Source organism: Bubalus bubalis, chromosome X (genome assembly GCF_019923935.1).
Source record: "Bubalus bubalis isolate 160015118507 breed Murrah chromosome X, NDDB_SH_1, whole genome shotgun sequence".
Classification (NCBI taxonomy): Eukaryota; Metazoa; Chordata; class Mammalia; order Artiodactyla; family Bovidae; genus Bubalus; species Bubalus bubalis.
This window is the reverse complement of record NC_059181.1, coordinates 30,605,186-30,629,676: the sequence shown is the minus strand read 5'-3', so window position 1 is coordinate 30,629,676 and position 24,491 is coordinate 30,605,186. Positions and strand designations below refer to the sequence as shown.

Genomic DNA, 24,491 nt, shown 5'->3' with positions numbered 1-24,491 from the left:
GAACAATTTGCTTCTGTTCGGCAACTAAATCACACAGTGGAGAAATTCTCTACTGCCTGAAATTGTCTGCATAGAGGCACAATTGCCAGACTCATCCTTCCCACAAGATAGCTTAAAAGGTGCTCCTTCTGGACCCAGGCACCTCACCTTTGGTGAATGTACAGAAAGGTGGCATCAGATAGGGTTTGGTTGCTAAAAACTAAGAGGACCCACCATGTAACATGGCTTACAAATAAATCTACAGTCTCCTGCAGGAAAAGGCTACGTACAGGCAACAGTGACAGTCAGGATATGCCTCCATGGCCACTGGCTGCCTCACAGCATGAGTACCTGAGAGGCCAGAGTAATTATTTGGTCCCTTTTCTGCAAAAAATCTGTTCCCACATGCCATGTATTATTGGGCTGACCAAAAAGTTCATTAGGGTTTTCCCAGAAGATGGGTCAGAGAAACCCGAATGAACTTTTTGGGCCAGCCCAATATTGGGGGCTTCCCAGGTAGTTCAGCTCGTAAAGAATCTGCCTGCTATGCAGGAGACCCCGATTCGATTCCTGGGTCAGGAAGTTCCCCTGTGGGAGGGATAGACTACCCATTCCAGTATTCTTGAGCTTCCCTGGTGGATCAGATGGTAAAGAATCCACCTGCAATGTGGGAGATCTGGGTTCGATCCCTAGGTTGGAAAGGTCCGCTGAAGAAGGGCATGACAACCCACTCCAGTGTTCTTGCCTGGAGAATCCGGATGGACAGAGGAGCCTGGCAGGCTATAGTCCAGGGGGTCACAAAGAGTCGGACATGACTGAGCAGCTAAGCACAGCACAATATTTTGGAGGAACCCAAGGTCTCTGTTGTTTCAGAATTCAAAATATCTTGAGAACAGAGCCAAACTCAGTTTCTTTGCTTCCATGGTTTGACAGTACCAGTGCCCAACGAGAGGGGGTTCCCATAATAGGAGCCATCTTGGGCTTCCCTGGTGGCTCAGACAGTAAAGAATCCACGTACAATGCAAGAGACGCAGGTTTGATCCCTGTGTCAGGAAGATCCCCTGGAGAAGGACATGGCAACACACTCCAGTATTCTTGCCTGGGAAATCCCATGGACAGAGGAGCATGGTGGGCTACAGTCAGTCCATGGGCTCACAAAGAGTCAGACACAACTGAGCAATTAACACATGTTCTCTCCCACTGTAGTCCTGCTTGAAATGTGTCCAGCACCAGGAGTTACTAAGGAAAAGAAGGGTGAGTTCTCAGCCATGATACTCATGCTGTTAAGGAGAACCTTGGAGGTTCCACTCTCCAGTTATTGTTGCTTCCATTTCTAGTTTCCATCTTTCTCTTTCCTCCTGGATTTGGAGTCCCTTGATGTATTCTTTTTGCACTAGGAGATCTCTTCCATCAGTTTCTCTTTTCTCACTCAAAGAAAATTCTGCCTGGCCAGGTAGTCCTCTCCCAGCTCCTAATTCTCCTCGGGTTCTTTTATTTTAAAGACCCCCTGCTCTTGGTCCACTAGATATGTTGCCACCATGTGGTAACATCTTCACTATAGCTGCTGCTGCTGCTAAGTCGTTTCAGTCATGTTCGACTCTGTGCAACCCCATAGACGGCAGCCCACCAGATTCCCCCATCCCTGGGATTCTCCAGGCAAGAACACTGGAGTGGGTTGCCATTTCCTTCTCCAGGGCATGAAAGTGAAAAGTGAAAGTGAAGTCGCTCAGTCGTGTCTGACTCTTGGCGACCCCATGGACTGCAGCCTACCAGGCTCCTCCATCCATGGGATTTCCAGGCAAGAGTACTGGAGTGGGGTGCCATTGCCTTCTCCATCACTATAGCTAGGAAATACAATTCAGAGGCAAAAAATGTTGAGTCTCCCAGGCAGATGTCGTAGGGATAGTAGTCACTCCTAAATGGACCTTGGTTTCGAAATGCCACAGAAATATCAACAGTCATCCATGGCAAATTGCTGGCTTTTCATCTTAGGCCAGTGACATATAAACTTGCTCTATTAAAGACACAGAGACAAGTGTACCATAGACCACAGTTATGGTGTGACAATGAACCTGATCAGTGGCCCTGGGATTTTCTTGTGTTCCTTGAGTGGAAGACACATGGGGCAGAATGGCTCTCACTAATGGCTGCCTGAATTAAGTTCTCATGAATATTAAATATGCATGTGTATAATTGCTGCCTCTTATGTATTTCATATACAATAAACACTTCGTACTAAGGTACCTCTGTGCTATTAGGTATCTCATCGTCCTTTAGTTCCTTTCTATCCCTTTCTGTGTTAAACATAAACATGCTGGTCCTTCCATTTTCCCCCAGCACATCTCATAAATTCTACCCATGTCAAACAAACTTCTATATTTGAAACATCTTAAAAGTTTTAACCTATGATTTACAGATTACTTGATTATTTAAAATGGAATTTAAAACTCTCAAAAGTAAATGTATATTCCATCCAGATTATCCATGTAATCTAGACATTTACATGGAAGCTTCGATATGAAGAAAATGTATCAGCGATAAATCTGAAGGTCTAAGCAACAACAACAACAAAACAACCAAATTTTTGACTTTTCAATCTCAAGGAATTAGGCCCACCAAATTCAACTTCATTTTCCTCAATGATCCAGGCATCCCAATTGTCCCTTCACTCATCTGTAGCTCTCCTCACACACTAATGAGGCCAATAGCTTTTTTTAACCCATATATATTATGACAGATGGGGTATATACCATCTAAACTTTCTACCATATTCCTTTCTACCCAGTACCTTTTACAATCCTTCATCTTCACAATGAATGACCATGCAGTGTTCATTCAGATGATGAGACGTCAGTATTCTCCAGATATGACTGGGTGAATATTCCCACAGGGTGCTTTCCCACACAGGTGCTTACTGACAGATATATCCTGTGAAACAGACTCCAAAAGACATGATGCAGTCCAGGTCACAGTCAGAACTCCCATCTCTTCACCCAGTGTGTTTGGTAGATTAGCCAGCAGTACTGCTCATGTCTTGGCTCTTTAAAGGGGCATGAGTCATAGCCAAAGGGAGCACTGTTGTTGTTCAGTCACTCAGTCGTGTCCAACTCTTTGTGACCGCATGGACTGAAGCACACCAGGCTTCCCCGTCCTTCACCATCTCCTGGAGCTTGCTCAAACTCATGTCCATCGAGTCAGTGATGCCATCCAACCATCTCATCCTCTGTCATCCCCTTCTTCTCCTGCCTTCAGTCTTTCCCAGCCAGGGAGCATATTATTCTCTTATTCTAAGCCTCTTTCTAGGTGGCTTTCTTCCCTTCAGCAACAATCTTACCTTTCTTCCTTATTGTTACATTTTAATCCAGTCTCTCCACCACCCCACCCCCATCCTCCCCACCCCGCAGAGAGTATATCTCCCTGGGCTCAGCCACTGTGCTAGTCCACATTTAGGTGGTAGCAAAATGAGACATGCCTGGACTTTGCTTTGTCCTTCTTTCCCCACTTTTTGACAAGGGCTCCCACTGGTTATTTGGCAAAACTAATACAATTATGTAAAGTTTAAAAATAAAATAAAAAAAAAATCACATATTAAAAAAAAAAAAAAAGACGGGGCCATCCTATCCACTAGGCAACAAAGCATGTGTTGCGTTCAGCCCTAGTTAGGTGAGGTGTGAGAAGGGGGTAATTCAGCCCAGGAGTCCTGTGGAACTCTTGCACTTACCTTCCAACTAGCAGTCATAGTCTCTTCTTTCAGGATATTACCAGCCTTTAAGACTCTCAACTGTAGCCCCAGTCCAGGGACTACTAGTGTTGCATTGAAAAGGAAAATTACGGTAAACTAGGAGACAGCCAGAAGTTCCCCACTTGAATTATGTTTCTAATTGTAATTGTCCTCACAGATGTAGCCCATTTATCAAAAGTGCTAGTTCCCAGGTTCCTTTGGCTAGAATTCTACCTGCAGGGCAGAGAGGCTGAAACTCAATGGAAGGAGATTCTGAAATTTTAAAGCTTTTGCTCCTCCAACCAAGGAATTTAGTTTCTAGCAAACTAACCATCAGTTTGCCATCCCCTTCTAATCCATTCTTCTGGCTCCTGGAGTTCAGATTCTACCATTTTCAGATTCCAGTAGAAAGTTGTATTATTGATAACCAATTTCAAAGCCTGTACTACTTCAGACCAAGGGTAGCTTGACAACCAGCATCAGTGGTTCATTTTCATCCCTTTTATCAAAATAGTCTTCTTTTCCTTTGAAAAGAATGCCATACCCATTTTTTCAGCTAAGAATGAGTTGGAGCCTTCTAAACCATCTCAGTTCTTGCACTAATTGCTTTGGGTATAACAGTTAAGCTCAAGAGCTGATGAGGACTCAAAATGAGAGTCCTTACAAATCTACAGTTCATTACAAGAGAAAAGAGAAGCCTACCATGTACCAACAACATTAAAACAGGGCCATGCGTCACAACCACAGGGTGGGGTCTGGAGAGGCCAAGTCTGAGCTCCAAGCGCCCTCTCTCTGTCAGGGCCAGAACAGGATGCACATTCTCTCTTGGATCAAGAACCACCAGTGTGAGCACAGAGCACTTGAGAAACCAGGGCTCACCCATCAGGGTCTCAGCCAGGATTGCTTATAACTGCTGGTGCCCTGGATATCTTCTCCTTATATTTGCTGTTGTTCAGTCTCCCAGTCGTGTCTGACTCTTTGCGACCCCATGGACTGCAGCATGCCAGGCCTCCCTGTCCCTCATCATCTTCTGGAGTTTGCCCAAGTTCATGTTCATTGCATCAGTGATGCCGTGCAGCCATCTCATCCTCTGACACCCTCTTCTCCTTCTGCTCTCAATCTTTCCCAGCATCATGGGCTTTTCCAATGAGTCGTCTGTTTGCATCAGGTGACAAAAATACCAGAGCTTCGGCTTCAGCATCAATCCTTCCAGTGACTATTCAGGGTTGATCTCCCTTAAGATTGACTGGTTTGATCTCCTTGCTGTCCAAAGGACTCTCAGAAGCCTTCTCCAACACCACAATTTGAAGGCATCAATTCTTTCCCATTCTGCCTTGTCTCCCTACATAGCCAATCCCAAACCCAGTGACCTCCATGGGCCTCACTGAGACCAGGTAAAAATGGCTAATGTTACTGCTAGCAGTAAACAACTGTGACAACCTGTAACCCATGGCTACCCATAAACACAGTGAGTCACTTCTTTTCACTACTTTGATCAAGGCTCTGCATTGTGTGGCTGGTTTTAGCAAAACATGCCTTGCCAACCTCAGAGTCTCTGAAATTAACCCTCGCAGCAAAGATAACTACATCAAAGCACATTGACTTTCTTGCTAGGCAAAGATTTTTTTGAGAAGTCCTTCAGCCTGAAGGGTAAGCCGCCTGTGGAAAGATGTGATGTCCACAACAGCCTCCTCTTCCCACAGACACCTTCTTCCCGGGCCAGAAAGTCAGCAGACACGTAGGAGTTACCCACCCTGTCTGTGTCTGTACTACTGAGGTTATGGGATTGTTGATATGTTAACACGGGGTATCCAGGTTGACCCAGAAGACAAGCCCAGGGTTGTGTTTGTGTGGGCACCACCAGCCTTATTCAAACCAACATTTTGGTGCTTTTTTTCCTCCCCGTATTATTGCTAGTAGAAAAGGGAGGGTAGTTTTCTTTTATGTACAGTCTGGAATGATTACCTCTGCCACCCACCTTTCTTCTTTTCAGTACATGCCACCACCTGTCGTGCCATAATACCCAGAGCAAGTCTCCTCTCTGGTCTCAATTTTTCCCAACTGCCAACGCTTCTGAAAGGGGTTTTCTAGTTCACAACACTAAGGATTCTGTAAAAGACAAAAAAAATAAAATCCAGCAAAATTCCTCACTTGTGGCATATATGGAAAAGAATGGCGTGGACATTTAAACCTAGGATGTTAAGAGGGTGAAAAAGTGAAAGCATTAGTCATTCAGTTGTGTCTGACTCTTTGGGATCCCATGGACTATAGCCCACCAGGCTCCTCTGTCCATGGGATTCTCCAGGCAAGAATACTAGAGTGGGTTGCCATGCCCTCCTCCGGGGGATCTTCCCAACCCAGGGATTGAACTCGGATCTCCTGCACTGCTGGCAGATTCTTTACCTTCTGAGCCAGGTGATCAGGCACAACCAGCACCTTGGGAACCAAACATTCATGGGATCCATTGCTTGAGACCTCACCCCACCCCATCCCCTTCATTTTCTGCTTTTCTTGCTTAGCAAAGAGAACCCTGGAGAGCTGGTCATTTTTTGTCTTTCCCCCTCTGTCACCCCTAGATGGTCCCTCTGCTTCACTGGCATCCGAACCTCTAGCATCCTCTACTGTCAAAATAATTTTTGAAAGAAAAGGTATATTAGAACATACTTGTTTTTTTTTTATATAGCTTTGAAATATATTCCCTAGTGAATACACTAAAGGAGATATATTCTTCCCCTAAATGGAAATTCCTAGTTTGAGGTAAACGGATAGTTTCACAGAATTGTGGCTGCTGGTTGCTTGTTGAGGCTTCTGGAAACAACTAATCATTATGTTTAATGTTTCATCAAAAAAATGCCAGTGTGTTCTCCAAGATGCTCATTTCGCACAGTTAAGTATATGTTTGTGTGGCAATTACGTTGCCCCTATTGATTTTCTCACATCTTTGCAAGTCCATGGTATCGGCTATATATACCTCAATAGGAGCCTTTTACCAATTATTCCGTGAAAGTGGAGTTCTGTTTGATATGTTAATTTAAGGAAAATGTGTTCTCCAGTCTTCTGTGATGGATCATTCTCGTGTTTAATGACATTTGGTTTTAGCAGAGCACACCACACAGTATTTCTCATCCCAACTATGTCATCTCCTGCTCCTATGATTTTGGAGCAGTTGCTTTGCACCCCTCTGGAGCTACTGATGCTCCTAATTTCCTATTCTGTGTGTTACCCATTCACCTGTACAGAGAAGAGAGTAGACCCCATAAAAAGAAAAGAAATGCCATTTTGCTGTTGGTTGTTCATGTCCATCACACAGGGAAATTAGACTCTTCATACCAAAGTGAGTCTTACAGATTCTCACTTGTTAGCTCTTATATCCATGGATATAAAGCAAAATATCTATCATGATTAAGGAAAAGTAACAACAACAACAACAACAACAACAAAAAACCAGTAGAGAAACTTCAAACCACCCACTGCTTCCCTCAATATATAAAGAAACATGTTGGGAATATTGGTATTTGGAGGAAGTCTGGTCTTCTTTTCTGCTGATGAAAATGGTGTGCTGATTACGTACACCTCAAAACCTGTCCTGAGAGGAAGTCACGCACATAGCAGAGAGGATGAAAGTTGTCTCTCTCTGATCTCCCATACAGTCCCCACTCAGTCTTCCCCTCCTCCTGTCCCCCTACCGCCTTGTATTGTTTTTTTTTTTTTTAATCTGTTTTCTTTTTCCTACCTCCCTCCATTTCAAATCAAGTTATGTTCCTTTCTGCCACTTGAAACACAGTCTCGGCTTCCATGTAAAGAGGTCATTCCTTTATCTTGAGAGTATTTTTAAGCAAAACAGTGGGGAGCTTTGCTTTGATAGGATGAGTGCTCCATCAGGGTATTGTAGAGAGACTGGTCCATGGACATAGAGGGCTTTACTCACTGGGATGAAAGACAAAGAAAAAAAAAAAACAAAAACACTTGCATCCACCATGAGGTCTCTTCATGCTTCCAGGGAAACTTCAAAAGGGTACTATTTTCCTTTTTGAAAAGAGAAAAACGTGCAGTACATAGGTATTAACCTACACAGGTATTAACCACTATTTTGGGGTTTTGTCCTTAACATTTAATTAGAACTAGCCACAAACAGTAACTAGGAAAATACATTAAAGCCTTAAATTTGCATCTGTTTAGTACAGGGCAGCCTGTTTACTGACTGGCATGGCTGTGTTTATCTGAAGTTATGTTTAGAATTTTGTTGCCTCCTCCCCCAGAATGCGTGAGAAATTTACTTAATTACCATTGACTCTCTCTTTCTCTCTCAAAGGACTGAGAATGCAGACCAGAGCTTAGCTGTATAAGGTCTCATAAAAGCAAAGCTGTTGCATTCTCAATTTGGCTAATAAATTGACTTTAGAGAAAACCATCTTCCCAGGACCCTTGGTAGTAAAGCTTATGATTTGCTGATGCTGGACAAGGTTGAGGTTTCACTTTGGATACATGTTTGTCTTTTGGTATACCATTAAATACCACCTTAGATGATGGAAACCTCCCACTTCCCACCAAACTTACAAAGTTCTTGTCCTGTGCTGTGCTCAGTTGCTTCAGGCATGTCCAACTCCTTGCAACTCCATGGACTGTAGCCCAACAGGCTCCTCTGTCCATGGAATTCTCCAGGCAAGAATACTGGAGTGGGTTGCCATTTCCTTCTCCAGGGGATCTTCCCAAGCCAGGAATCGAATTTCACGCATCTCCTGCATGAAATACATAGTAGGTGAAAGGAGAAACAAGTGAGCCTGACATCTGAAAACTGGATAGGTGACGCACTTATTTAGTTTGTCTATAGAAAATTTTAGTGACGTTGAGTATTTTTCACCTAGTGTTAGTGTAGCAAGAGAAATTAGGAAGTGACTGATATTTCAAGGAGAAAAATACTTAATGATTATAAATGCATAGCTGGAAATCGAATTTATACAACCCTAACCATACAGATTAATCAAACTGACCTTCTCTGATACTAATACAAGAAATTCCTGTTAGGAACCTTTGAAAATCTCTAGTAAAACAGTTTTTCCCCCCCCCCGTGATTTGGGTGGAAATAACTCTGTTCCTATAGAACACTATGGGTCCCTTTAACTCCCCAAAATTGCCCAATAGTTCCGACATAAGTACTGTCTCTTCACTCATTCTTCACCCATTGCCAGTGAGACTTCAGAACAACCTCTGAGCTTGTGAATAAGTGAATAAGTGAAAGTCTCTCAGTCGTGTCTGACTCTTTGCGACCCCATGGACTACACAGTCCATGGAATTTTCTAGGCCAGAATACTGGAGTAGGTAGGCTTTCCCTTCCCCAGGGGATTTTCCCAACCCAGGGATCTAACCAGGGTCTCTTGCATTGCAGGTTGATTCTTTACCTTACTGATCAAACTCATAGCCAAGGGATGGGAAGAAGACACTTCAATAAGAGAGGGTAGGGTTCGGGTTTGGTGTTTACTGAAGGGTACAAGACCGTCCTACTGAAGGGTACAAGACCGTCCTCCTAGGATTGTCAGAAACAGTGACAGAGGGTTTTCCCCTTGAAATGACCGATGATGTTCTGTGGCTCTTGCAGTGGATCTTTTGAGCCTGTCAGCCGCATGTGATGCCTTGGACCAGCACAACCTCAAGCAAAACGACCAGCCCATGGACATCCTGCAGATCATTAACTGTTTGACCACTATTTATGACCGCCTGGAGCAAGAGCACAACAATCTGGTCAACGTCCCTCTCTGCGTGGATATGTGTCTCAATTGGCTGCTGAATGTTTATGATACGTACGTATGGCAGGCTTTCTCCAGACTCTACCACGGGAGGCTTAGTTTACAGAACGGTGACGGTGTAATTAGCATCACAGTAGGGCTTTGGTCTAGAAATATGGTCCTCAGGATGAAAGTTTCATGAAGCTGTGTGACCAAATGCTATCCCTGTGATTAATCATTTTTGCATTTAATGGAACCAAAAAAATGTTTTGATATGCTGGGAGGTAAAGAACTAGGATGTAGATTGCACTCAAATTAGAAAGCAGACAAAACCTCGAGATACTCATTTTTCCAGTAGTAGGATGAGTTAGCGTGTAGCCATTGGTTCTTGCCCTTGCTAGCTTGTGTATCTTGACCACCCTCTTTGGGTGCGGCTCCTTCTACCCAAAGAGATGCGCTCCTGGAGGTGCGACACTCCTGTCCCCAGCTCCAAATAGTGTTAGCTGATACTCAAGAGATTTTTGCAGAGGAGTGTGAATGGTTATGCAAAAAAAAAAAAAAAAAAAAGCCCTTAATACAGCAAATTCAGATCCTCAAACCGAGGAATTCTATTTGTTTTTGTTTTTGTTTTTAATATATATAAATAAGGATTGACGAAGTTTTAGTTTGGCACCTCTGTTCATCCCTCTATCTGAGAGAGTACTTGTTTTTATCTTTGGGATTGCTGCCCCCCCCTCCCCCGCCAGTTTTGTCTTGAGCTTAATGAAGACAACTGAGGAAGGTAGCAGCAGGAATTGGTCTTAATTTCAACTGAATTCTTCTTAGACATCAAACTCATTATATGCCTGATTTCACATGTCAGCAAGAACATATTCCACATTTAGAAATCTGGGAAGCTTTTCTTAAAGGAGTCGCATAGCAACTATTTTGGTTTTGCCTTTGCTGTAGATTTCTACTACCTCCTGGATTAAAATGTATACCTTTTTTTTCCCTTTGTTATTTTGCTAAGATAGTGCTTGTTAAATTCCAAGGCTATTGAATTCTCATCATTATCTACCAAGCCCTTGATCATGTCGGATTTTAATTGCAGATTATACTTACATTAGCTTTGAGAAGGGTTTCTATTCAGGTCTTCCCTCAAATATATTTCAGTACCCATTTTCTTTGCAGATGATGTACAAATGAATTCTGAGTATATGACTTCCCTTCTCTATGCCTGAAAATTATTTGGGGACAATGTTAACTCCTTGAAGACCTGAGTTACAGTATAAAATTTGTGAAACTTTTGATTTGCCTTTTTAAAGAGAGAAAATGGTAAAAACTTTCCAGTGATAATACTTTTTCATGAATGTATTAGGACCCAGGATTTCTGTTTGACTAACATATTTAGTAAATTATACCAGTTGCAAGCTGAGCATGTTGTTCACTAAAAGTAACCACTCTTGAGACCTATCCTTTGCAGTTATTCTATAGACTTTTTTTTGAACCAGGATATATGGTTCAGTTGTTTTTCATAACAAAATAAAAGCTGAAAATGATCAAAAGACAGGTTTTACAAAATGAAAAACTTGTGCCTTCCCCATGGATACAATGAACTTGTTAATAAATTTGTCATGTGGAATGGTTTGTATGTAAAGTAAAAGCATATGTATGTTAAAACATTGTTATAGCAATAGGATATTTTAAAATTGCTCCTTAAGATCATCTGTTCCAATGCCCTCTAATAGATTGTATCATATTTTTTCTTATAGAGATAAATGTTCATATTTTATACTATGTGTCTTGTGGCCTGAAGTGACTAATTTTCTTCTCAGTAAGAAGCAATCTGATGAAAAGCTAAATGAGTGTTGAAGAGGGCAGAACAGTTAGTTGCTGGTAATTTTTTGGCTTCAGTAACCAAAGTGGGTAAATTGCTTAGCACATACTAGTAATTCTTCCCCTTATCTACTTAAACCCAGGTGGCTCTCCGAAGATAAATAAAAGAATCTTTTTCTTATTTTATGTAGAGAAATGCTTACCATTCGAGTAAGGTCTTTTAGAAACTGAAAACTTGGTAAATGTTCACCGGTCAAGTTGGTCAGATTTCCATTTCATTCTAGGTCATCAGCCAAATAGATAATGAACTCAGAAACGTTAATGATCTTAATAAAACAATGGTCAATAGAGTTCCTACATCCAAGTTTTTTTTTTTTTTCCTTAACTAAGAAGTGTTTATCTTTCAAGAAAGTGTCAGTAATTGTTTTCTGCTTTGATTATTCATAATAGGGGACGAACAGGGAGGATCCGGGTCCTGTCTTTTAAAACTGGCATCATTTCTCTGTGTAAAGCGCATTTGGAAGACAAGTACAGATGTAAGTCATGTGTACTCTTTTATTAATGTTGGCTAATTACCCCAGTTCTAGATGGGGAATGACACAGTGTTCTTCGTTGACAGCAGGTTCCTCGTGTAAGATGTAAAACTACTCTTAGACAGGCATAAAATTTGGTTTGTGCCGTTCTCTGTCAGACATGAAATTGTAGGTATTTAAGTAGAGAACGAGGATTAGCTTCTCCAGTACGAGTATTATTTTACATTACATCGACTGTGTCTGAATAAAACACATGTTCCTCGGGGATAAAGTCTGATTTCCTAACCCCTTTGTCTAAGTCAGAAAAAATAAATGTGAAGGTTTAATCCATGCACATGCCTCATATTTGGATTCTTATTTAAAGAGTACTATCTGGCATTCATGTTCAACAAACCTTGTTTATTTTATAATCATCTTACTGCGAATTGTACTGACATATCCAATTCTGTGATGTGATTAACGTTTTATTATTTGAGAGACAGCTTGCCATTTCTTACAGGGTAAATATCACCTTACAGAATTTCCTTTTGATTAGCCATTGGGCTCTTCTGTGTAAAATTTGTAAATCCAAATTAAAAGCAAATGCTAGCAGAGGGATGGTTGAGGTGACGAAGCAACCGTTCATTCCCATTGTGAAGGCATGTACTTGTTTTTCCCCTTTAAATGCTCATGAGAAATCTTTTTGGTAGGAATATTAAACAAACCTAGTATATCTTGTCTTTTCTCTTTTCCCCTAAGGCCTAGCCACACAGGGATGTGGAGATGTGCTGAGCTTAAGGATAGGCAGAAGATAAAAGAGATTGAATTCCTCCAAAGCCATTCTGTGTCCTACTGCTCATTTCCCCCCTAGGAGTAAACCACAGAATACACAAGCTCTTTTAGCTCTCACTTTTATGTACTTTCCACTTGAGTTTTTCTCATCCTAAGAACCCAAGAAAAAAGAACAGCTTTTGTTAGCTGTTTGAAAATATGTTTTGGATGAAACAGAATATTTCTGTGGGCTTTCGTCCTTTAAATATTGTAGCTACTTGTTGTAGGTTAGCTTTTACTCTAAGCTTGCTAATGGTAAAGTACCAGCACATCATAATACTTACTTGATAAACCAAGGACGCTTCCAGCCTGTGTTTCAACTATTATACTAAGAGGGAACAGGTTGGAGGTTGGCCAAACAAAAAATATTAACTTCAAACTGGGATGTTTGAAGGTAATTCATAATTTTGAAATTTTGTGGATGTACTGGAGAGCTGGGGGGTTGGTGTGTGGGAGATCTCAAGTATTTTCACTGCTATCTGAAATAAATATCCCATTCAAACATTGAATTTCTGAATGTTTAAAGTATGCATATGAGTAGGAAAAGCTTTCATGGATTGACTTTCTTGGCAACTTTTATTTAAATATAAGATAGGATTAAAATAATTAGATTTCTGAGATCAAAAGCTGTTACAAGTGTTCAGTGCATTCATTCATTCTGTGAATCCACCTATTTGGGGCACCTGCTATCATTCAGGGGCTGCTCTTCTGCTCCACCCATTTCTAGCACACAGTTGCTGTGTGGTCCCGATTTTGATATATTTTGGGATCTGATGTCCACAGGGGATAGCTCTTTGGGCCCACTCTATGTTTCTTAATGCTAAAACATTTATTGTATGATGGAGGTCATGTCCTATATATAAACTATTTTCCAAAGGATTATGTTCTGGCTTAGGAAAAAGTCACATGTCAGAACTGTATGTAAACTCTCATTTCTTACAGGGCTATGGTTTACTTAAACATTGTCACACTTCATATATACACAGTGGTGATTAACTTTATCCATAAAAGTAATAAATGTGCAGATTAGTGTACAGTAGAAGCAACCCGTCTGGGCAAGTAGGGAACCCCTCTCTCCTCTTGAGAATTGGTACTGGAATTGAGCAGGTGGTTTAGTTGTGCTGGCATCTACTTGGTGCTACTTTTTCATTGCTGGAATTCTCTTCTTCCTCCTGTAGACCTTTTCAAGCAAGTGGCCAGTTCAACAGGATTTTGTGACCAGCGCAGACTGGGCCTCCTTCTACATGACTCTATCCAAATCCCAAGACAGTTGGGTGAAGTTGCATCCTTTGGGGGCAGTAACATTGAGCCAAGTGTCAGGAGCTGCTTCCAATTCGTAAGTTATTCACATTCTTGAGTAGCATGTTTATTCTTTTGCATTTTGGGAATTAATGGAAAACCATGGAACTGTAGTTTCTCACATTAGCTCTCCCGTAGGCATGTAGGTAGGGGATTTTTGAAACCTCTGTGGGCAGTGGCTTCTGGAACTGTGGGTTTGGGGAGAGAGGACAGTGCACAGGAAGGGAAAGAAGCCTGTGACCAGAGCCAGAACCACACGGGCTCCTAGGATGTTGGTGGGAACGTGAATCTGCAGTGATTCAGCTAGGGAAGAAATAAATCTCCGGCCAAAGACATCCTTTGTAAAACAAGAAAATGACCTCTGTAGGTGAGTTTCATGGTCTCTTACTTTTTTCCCTAACCTAATACTGTCATCATAACCTTCTTTTCAGTAACTGTTGGTAAACAGTTGACACAGCTATCATTTTTTTAATCTTTCCTATTGTAATGCCAAAGAATGTTCAAACTACTGCACAACTGCACTCATCTCACACACTAGTAAAGTAATGCTCAAAATTCTCCAAGCCAGGCTTCAGCAATAGGTGAACTGTGAACTTCCAGATGTGCAAGCTGGTTTTAGGAAAGGCAGAGGAACCAGAGATCAAATTGCCAACATCCACTGGATCATCGAAAAACCAAGAGTTCCAGAAAAACATCTATTTCTGCTTTATTGACTATACCAAAGCCTTTGACTGTGTGGATCACAATAAACTGTGGAAAATTCTGAAAGAGATGGGAATACCAGACCACCTGACCTGCCTCCTGAGAAACCTGTATGCAGGTCAGGAAGCAACAGTTAGAACTGGACATGGAATGACAGACTGGTTCCAAATAGGAAAAGGAGTACGTCAAGGCTGTGTATTGTCACCCTTCTTATTTAACTTCTATGCAGAGTACATCATGAGAAACGCTGGGCTGGAGGAAGCACAAGCTGGAATCAAGATTGCCGGGAGAAATATCAATAACCTCAGATATGCAGATGACACCACCATTATGGCAGAAAGTGAAGAAGAACTAAAGAGCCTGTTGGTGAAAGTGAAAGAGGAGAGTGAAAAAGTTGGCTTAAAGCTCAGCATTCAGAAAACGAAGATTATGGCATCTGGTCCCTTCACTTCTTGGCAAATAGATGGGAAAAAGTGGAAACAGTGGCTGACTATTTTTTTTGGATCCAGAATCACTGCAGATGGTGATTGCAAACATGAAATTACAAGATGCTTACTCCTTGGAAGGAAAGTTATGACCAACCTAGACAGCATATTCAAAAGCAGAGACATTACTTTGCCAACAAAGGTCTGTCTAATCAAGGCTATGGTTTTTCCAGTGGGTCATGTATGGATATGAGAGTTGGACTGTGAAAAAAGCTGAGCACCGAAGAATTGATGCTTTTGAAGTGTGGTGTTGGAGAAGACTCTTGTGAGTCCCTTGGACTGCAAGGAGATCCAACCAGTCCATCCTAAAGGAGATCAGTCCTGGGTGTTCATTGGAAGGACTGATGTTGAAGCTGAAACTCCAATACTTTGGCCACCTGATGTGAAGAGCTGACTCATTTGAAAAGACCCTGATGCTGGGAAAGATTGAGGGAAGGAGGAGAAGGGGACGACAGAAGATGAGATGGCTGGATGGCATCACTGACTCAATGGACATGATTTTGGGCAGTTTCCAGGAGTTGGTGATGGACAGGGAGGCCTGGTGTGCTGCAGTTCATGGAATCGCAAAGAGTGGGACACGACTGAGCAACTGAACTGAACTGATTGTAGTTTTGACATTCATCTATTCTTCCAAGGGCTGGATGCTGCCTTTCCATAGGCTTAACAACCAAGTCAGAGGTTCATGCTTCCATTCATGTCTGTCAGTAGGTCGGCACACTCCTGTCCATTCTCTTTTGCATCCTGCTCCAGTGCCTTTTCTGCACCATCATCCATGTCCCCACAAATATCCTCTTCCTCCCAAGTGCCTCATCACTTCATGGATAGACATTTAGGTTGTTCCCCCTTTTTGGTAAGATAGATAATGCTGCAGTGAACATCTTTATGCAGTTAGCTCTTTTCTTTGATTCAAGTTTTTCCCTTAGGATAAATTCTTAGGAATGGGATTACCAGATATAAACAGTTTTCTAGCTTTTGATAAGTATTACCACATGGCTTTTGGTCAAAAGATGCTCCTATTTGTAATACCACCAGTACTCAAGGAAGAGATATTTGCAGTTGTACATTATTTGCAGTGTTCTTAATGTTTTTTAAATCCTAAGAACTACAGATGTATGGGGTTTCTCATTCCATTCTAATCTCATTACTGGCAGAACTAGGTGAATAAGTAACTGGGCTAGACCTGTATATAGTCTTACCACAGACTCAGATAAAACTATAGAAGGCTTTGTTGGCAGAATATTTACATATTTAAAGCAGTTTTAGCATTCAATTAATAGTTAACTGGGCAGATTAAAGAAATGCACATATATGAAGGCTGTTTACATACACTGTTCGGATTGTTTTGCCCAAATTATGGCAAATTAACTACAAAAGTAAAACAGATGTGGAGAAATACATGTTTTTTTTTTTTTACCTCATACTGTAATCTCCCAAAACATGAATAGACTATCACTTTCTCTGGGTTTTTTCTTATGTGTTGCTATATTAGCATTTCTCCTCCAGAACATAGACACAAGTAACTCCCATACAATGAGTATAAATGACCACAAATAATCCAGATTCATTTTTTTTTCCAAATCCTATTGCAAAACAACTTGCAGTGACCTACTTTTTCTCCCTCAGTATTGTTTTTTCTTTAGTCAAGTTTCAGTGACTTTTTACAGTCTTACTGTGAAACACACACATACAGAGTGTTCATATACACATATATTTGTACAGTTGTGTGTGTCGTGTGACTGGGGTTGAGTGCGAGGGTCAGAGCACACACCTGCCGACAACCATCTGTATTCAGTGATGGGTCCTGCCTTGAAGTCAGGTGGGCTGGCCTCAGGGCCGCTGCAACCATTATCTCATTACCTTGCAGGACTGACATTGCCACCTCCCCTGGACTCTGGTTCTCGCTGTCTTTTTTTTTTTTTTAATCTGACATTTAACATGTAAATTGAAGGGTTGGGACATATTGATTTGATACATTTCTATATTGTAATAAGATTGCCATTGTAGCAGTAGTTAGCACTATCAGGTCATAGAATTACCATTTCTCTTTCATGGTGTGAAGAAGTAAGCTCTGGCCTTTGACTGTCTTGAACTTGGTGGTCAGGACCAGAGGCTCCTGAGCAGAAACTCTGCTTTCCATTGGGCTGTCTTCTCATCAGGAGCCAGCTCCGTCCCTGTCAGCCCGTTGCATTCTGCTGTGGGATACCTGCTTTCTTCATTCACCTGCTGCCTCTTGTTTCACCACATCCCTGTAACAGCTACACTCTATTTTCAGCATTAGAACCCTGGCAGCTCAGACAGTAAAAATATTTGCCTGCAATGCAAGACACCTGGGTTCAATCCCTGGGTTGGGAAGATCCTTTGGAGAAGGGAATAGTAACCCACTCCAGGCAAGTAGCAAGTATTCTTTCCTGGAGAATCCCATGCACAGAGGAGCCTGGCAGGCTACAGTCCATAGGATCTCAAAGGGTCGGACACGACTAAGCGACTAAGCACGCGCAATCGCTGTATGACACCATCCTTAGAAATCTCCCATTTCTTTCCCTGGTTCACGGAATGGCTCCTGATTTCTCTGCTTCACTCTCAGACCTTTCCTGATCTGTCTCCATAGTTGCCCATGGTTTGCTTTCACTACCAAGTAACAGCTTCTGACTGCTACTATTTGTACTGACCATGTTTGTGTACATAATATTGTTATGACTGCTACTGATGATAGTATTTTTTAAGCTTTGTTTGCACAGTTCTCTCATTTAATCTTCCCCAACCCTTTGAGGAGAACAGAATTGGCAGGCTTGGGTTCAGGGTTGTTTTTATTGTTGTTTCAGTAGGTGAATAGTTTATCAGTGGCCCCTGCATTGCATTTCTTCAGCTGGTGGGAGAGTCTGATTCCTAGTCCAGTGAGCACTTCCCTCTCCTCCCCGCTGGGTCATGTTCCTCCTCATCCCCAAATACGCTCTTTTAAAAAATTTTCTATTTATCTCATTTGTATTTGGCTGTGCTGGGTCTTCACTGCTGCATGGGCTTTTTTCTAGTTGGGGTGATGGGGGCTTCTCCTTGCAGTGACTTGTTGCAGTGGCTTCTCTTGTTGCATGGCACGGGTTCTAGGCACGTGGGCTTCAGTAGTTGCAGCTCCCAGGCTCTAGAGCACAGGCTCAATAGTTGTGGCGCATGGGCTTAGTTGCCCCACAGCATATGGGATCTTCCCAGACCAGGGATCACACCTATCTCCTGCATTGGCAGGCCAATTCTTTACCCCTGAGCCACCAGGGAAGCCCAATACACTCTTTTTGATATTAAGACTCTCCAGCTTCCCAAGGTGAAATAACAGGCATATTTTCTAGGTCTCTGCCAAAATACAAGATGCCATAACAAAACAGGGAACATAGGAGTGTTGGGGAGAAGAGGATGCCTCATTTTAAGACGTTGAGTATTGGCAAGCCGGATGTTGCTGGAAGAATGTTGGACACGTTCTGTAGGTACAGAGCTGGGCAAGATTTAGATGACTCAGATTTGGAGACCCTCTCGCCTTGCTAGTCACTGGTGGTCTGCTTGAACAGATCCATTGTGAATTCTTCCTTCAGAATTGGCATCCTCTCCCCGTCAGCCTTTTCCTCAGCCGGGAGCTCTGGCGTCAGCTTGCCTTTCGGAAGCTGTGCAGGTTGCATGAAAATTCAGTGTTTGCTGTAGGGAAAGATAGCAGGAGTGAACAATGCCCTCTGCCCTTTGTTTGAAGCATTTAAGACCTTGGGAATGAGGCCGGGCTGGTGGCTCGAGCATGCCGGCGCTCAAAGGCTGCTCTGTCTACCAGCCCCAGGAAGTGAACGGCAGTAAAAGTACTTGTTTCTCTTACAAATACATTCCCTGCCTCACAGAAGAAGTTGACTTCAGTCTACACTCTTTTTAAGTCCTTTGTCTTTTTGTCACCGACTCGAAAACTTCCTTCTTTACAAGTTGGTAACTGTCAGCTTCTGGCTCAAGAGAAGGGCCTGGCAGACACAGGAGGAGAGTGGTGTTTGCACATGTGGTGCCCGCTGGGTGATCTTTTTATAGGTTTCCTATATACTTAATACCATTGAACTGTTCAGTTAGAGTGGTTAATATAGTACATTTTATAGTATGTGTATCTTACCACCATAAAAAATACTGGGGAAAAAAAACACAAAAACTTTTTAAAAGAAAGAGGAAAATAAATCCCCAAGTCCAAAGAAAATGCTTTGCCTATTTTAAAATCAGTGTAGGTCCATCAAGGTATTTATCCATGAAGCCCAGAAATGAAGTCATGCCTATGAATTTTAAAAGAGAAAATTCACTATCAATGTATGGGTTTGACAGTAGTATCTTCATTGATATTAAATGGGGAAACAGATCTGTTTCTACCTTCAAAGGATATGACAGTCAACATGTGTACTGGAAAAATGACTCATTTGGGCAGTAGTAGACCTGAGGATTTGAAACTAGTTTGTTTTGGAAATACAGCTTCAATTAATGCATCATCGGGTTGATTGGCTCTCATATTCCATGAAACTATCCCTGTTGACAGAATAGATTGATCCTGCGACCATGGGAAGGCCAGATCTGCTCCTGGCAGTGAGTCACACAGAGCACCTTAAAGAGCGTAAGACATTGTCCACATGCCTCCTTTTTCAGATGAGAAAACTGAAACCCAGAAAGGCAGAGTGAATATATTCTTCATTCTGCAATTATATTTATGTCAGAATGAGACATCCGGCCCAAGTTCCCTGTGTTCCAAGCTAGTATTTCCTTCTGCTAAACCATGTGAGTAGAAATAAATGGCTATAGCCAATTCAAATACTAGACTGAACTAAGGAAGTGTTTATAAATAGTCTTTTATATGAATTTTAGGTTATAATAGGATATGTGGATAAATGAACACTCCTACCCCAACACATGTACACACACACACACACACTCACTCACATTCTATGTTCTTTATTGAAAATACTCTAATCCCAATTACAGGTATCTAAGTTCTACCTCCAGATGAAATCAAATAATGTTTCCTCTTAGTTGGGAAGCACTTCACACTTTTAAGTGACTCCAGAGAGAGTCACGTATCTGTCAACTGGTCCTTGGCAGTGCCGTGAGAGGTACTCACCTCCCCCCGCCCCCAATAGTCTTTGTAGCATCTTCTTCTGTAAACATTTTAAGGACTTCATTGTTTAGATAGCATTGAGTGCATCAAGTTTGTATTCAATATGCTTCACCTGCAAGAGCTTGCATGTCAAAATCTGTTTATTTTACATCTGTTTTCTGCCTCCCATTGTATTTATGCATTCAAAATGAATAACTTGCTTTTTCATCTGTCCTCTGGATTTTTATATTCATATGACAAAAATGAATATCATCTCAGCATAGTTGCTCTAATACAGAAATGGGAATAAATTACAGCCTCAATTGTTGAGAACAAGTGTGTATGTGTATGTAAATAACAAATCATTGCAGGACATCTGGAGTAGTGAGTGGCAGAGTGGTTAGGCATGTAGGTCCTGAAGTTGACTGCCCAGATTCAAATACCAGCTCTGCTATTTGCTGGGCATGCAACCTTGGACACATTTCTTGAGCTTCCTGGCCCCTAAGTACCTAGAGCACTTTGGAGGGTTAAATGAGCTAATACAGGTGGGGCACTTAGAGAGGTGGGCACATGTTATTCACTTAGTCATGTCCGACTCTTTGTGACTTCATGGACCGTAACCTGCCAGGCTCCTCTGTCCATGGGACTTCCCAGGCAAGAATACTGGAGTGAGTTGCCATTTCCTTCTCCAGGGGATCTTCCTGACCCAGGGATCAAACCCTGGTCTCCTGCATTGCAGGCAGATTCTTTATTCTGAGCCACCAGGGAAGCAGTAGGTACTTAACTGAGCCTTAGTTATGATTATCTAAAGTGTATTTTGGGCTTCCCAGATGGGGCTAGTGGTAAAGAACCTGCCTGTCAATGCAAGAGACGTAAGAGATATGGGTTCAAACCCTGGGTTGGGAAGACCTCCTGGAGGAGGTCATGGCAACCCACTCCAGTATTCTTGCCTGTGAATCCAGTGGACAGAGGCACCTGGTGAGCTACAGTTCATAGGGTCACAAACAGTCAGACACAACTGAGGTAACTTTAGCACACACAAAGTGTCTTTTAACATGAGAATAGCCCACCAAGATGAACAATTCTTTTGCTCACAACTAAGCATCTGTAGATTAGATTCTAGAGAATCTTGAAATGGTATTAAAATACCATGCCAAGACACTTCTTAACCAGTTTGACAGCCTTATTTATGCCAGTTGATCACATCTTATATTTTCCATCCTTAAAATAACTCCTAAAAATTCCACTTTGCTTAGGTCTCTTTGGGCTGTTTGTTGAGTAATCAAAATATGGACCCTTTGGTCCCACTGACATTCCTTTTACACCTGCTTGGACTGATGGGTATGGTATAAGTTTCTAGGACTTGGTATATATATAAGCAATATGTATAAGCAGAGGTAGCATCACCAAGTTTCTACTGGGCCTGCTGATGGACACTTAGAATTCCTGCAAACTTTTAGGAAATCTTTTATCAGGGTATTATCAGCATTATCTTGAGTCAACTATTGGTTTTTATTGCTATTATTTTTTTCTGTTTTGACTATAAGCTTTGGTGAGTTTACCTTCATAATTATCCATTTAATATGTTGTGGTTTATGTGCTTAAATTTCTCCATGTGGAGTGATAGGTATTTTTTCCACCAGCTTTTAAAGATAGGTTTGTAATGGAATTGAAACCTGTTTCATTTATATACCTCTTACTAAGGAAAAACACTTGTCATTCTGTTTCTCCTTTTCACCCTTCTAAAGGAGTAGTCTTTGTTAGAATCAATTTTTTCCATCCTTCTGCCCTCCCTCCTGTATCCCCGCCTTTGCTACAAAAGCTGAAGCAGAGGTTCTAATGAAAAAAACCTTTATTTTTTTTTTTTTTGAGAGCCACACCTGCATTTGGAAGAGTATTCTGGACTCCCTCTGATTAGTTCACCATTAATTCTAATTCACATTGATAGGTACCCCTAAAGCTCATAGAAACAAGGAGACATGAATTCAACAGTTACCGTTTTCTTCTTTCCCATCTTTGTCACTGGCAAAATGGATTTATTTAAATCTTTCTTTTTACATAGATTATGTAAGATGAATCAAAGTGCAAAAATCTTGGGGTACCCTTATCTTATATCTAGGGTCCTTAGTATGTCTGGGTGCATTAACAGCTAAAGGTGGGTTTTTGTTTTGTTTTGTTTTGTATTTTTCTTTGGGTTTTTGAGGAGGAGGTTGACATTTGATAAAATAGGGAGAATTTTTTTTTTCTGATTTGCTTCTTTTTTAGCTACATTAAAAAAATACAAAATAATTGTTTTCCGAGTTTAGACAAATGTGTGTAGTGTTGTCACCACGACTACAATCAAGACAGAACATTTCCATCATCCCTAAAATTTCCTCTTGTTTTGTGGTCACCCCGCCTGTTCCCAGTCTGTGGAAACTACTCCTCTTGTGTTCTGTTTCTATATTTATACCTTTTCCTGACCTGTATTTTAAATAACTATAGGAGGCAGCTGTGAAAGAATTACTGTTAGATCTTGTTCTTGAGCATAATGTGTCCTGATACAGACTTGAGAAAGGTATATACCATGATAACTCCGGGCAGATATGAGTGCTCTACCATGAACCTGTGAAAGTTTTCTCTTAAATAAGAACTCTCTAGCATAAAATAATAATGTTGCATATACTTATAGATTTGCATAGATTTAAAACTTGTGCTTCTGTTCCTGGGAGCCATGGTATTAATTGGTTTATTAGTCAGGTGGAGCAGGGAGCCTTAGGTCAGGACAGTTGTCCTTGAACATGTAAATGAAGAGTAGATAATCACCGTGCGTTAGTGTTTGGGCTTATTTTCTCTTTAAGGGGTGATTCACAGCCCTGATGAATATTTAGAGCAATGACTACTGGCCTCCAACCTTCTCATTATCTTCAGAACTTTAAAGAAAATACTTGATTTCTACCAACGACAGCAGTTACAGGAAGCCTCTTACTTCTTCTTGTCTCATGAACACAACTGTTGACCTCTTAATCCTGATTTCCAACAAGAAATATTTCTGTAAATGTGGGGCTTCTTCAACTCATTTTATGGCTGAAAAGTCAGTTGGGTATCTGGGCAAAGCACATGTCTGCCAAGTGTGTGTGAGTGCATGGGGGACGCATTAGAACAACGAAGCTCCAGAAACAGGGAGGAAGGCAGTCTGGCATTTGGTTTGTGTTTTGTGGGAAACTAGTCCTAAAGAGCCGTTCACATTTTATACCATTGATATTAATGCATTCCGCCCTCCCCTTTCACAGTCATTAGTTTCTTACACTCTTGACTTCCTTGCCTGCCCCCCTACCCCCAGGAAGGAGTGCCAGTGTTTTATTTTGAAAAAACTTCAAGAACAAAGAAGAGTTGGAAGGATAGTATGATCCACACCCATATGTCCTGTATGTCTCTCCACCCTGGTTAGCATTTTTGTCCCATTTACATTTCACTTTCCCCAGGTATGTATGGCTTTGAATGTAGACACACAAACACATCTTTCCCCTTTACCATTTAAAGGTAAAAGGCCATCATACCATAAAATATAAACCCCTGAGCACTTCACCATACATCTTGTTTTATAAAAAGACTTTCTCCTGCAAAAGTGCAATACTGTCACTACACACAAATTTAACCCTGATTCTGCAAGACCATCTAGCATACAGTCCACATTGAAATGTCCCCATGCCTTCAGAATGTCTCTTATTTCTGGTTGTTTTCCTCCAGGATGCAGCCAAGGTCTTTGTCTGTCATTGGCTGGTCATGTCTGTGTCCTTTCACCTCATCTGAACAGTAGCCCAGCATTCTTTGTGTCTTCATTCATGACATTGACGTTTTTGAAGAGTGCAGGCAGAATATGGGAGAAAGTCCCATATTCTGGAGTCTTCTGGTTGTTTCTTTAGATGAGATTCATGTTGGTTCTTATTGATAATGCTAAGAATGAGTGGTATGGTGGTATCAGTCAGATATTGCTGTTGTAAAAGTATCCTTTTCCCTATGTAATTAGAAAGTCATTTTTGTGATATTTTGAGCACTTCTGAGCATTCTATTCCTCAGTAGCCTTTCAGTGTATGGTGTGAGCCTCCGTTGATGATCCTTTCCTAATTCAGTGATTACCTTGGTGGTTGCCCAATAGCAGTTTTCTAATTCTACCCTGCTCTCTGCATGTGTTAGCTGGTTTTCTTCTGTGAAGAAGAGCTGCACTTTCCCCCTCTAATTTTCTGAGGGTCACTGAGGACATCCATGGTAATTGTGCATGTACAAAGAATGGCGCTTCTCCTGACTGAGTTGCCGTTGGGTACCATATTTGCCATGATGTTGCTGAAAACACAA

The 24,491-nt window shown here is 41.5% G+C and overlaps 1 protein-coding gene across 12 annotated transcripts in view; it reads left to right on the top strand.

The window, feature by feature from the left end:
- DMD (dystrophin) overlaps positions 1–24,491 on the top strand; it is a 2,402,664-nt gene that overhangs the window by 2,292,159 nt on the left and 86,014 nt on the right. For all 12 annotated transcript variants that reach the window (XM_025277237.3, XM_045164452.1, XM_045164449.1 and 9 more), the window contains 3 exons: positions 9,297–9,498; positions 11,689–11,774; positions 13,760–13,917. In XM_025277237.3, the coding sequence (XP_025133022.3) occupies positions 9,297–9,498; positions 11,689–11,774; positions 13,760–13,917 (446 nt within the window). The remainder of the gene's footprint in view (positions 1–9,296; positions 9,499–11,688; positions 11,775–13,759; positions 13,918–24,491) is intronic.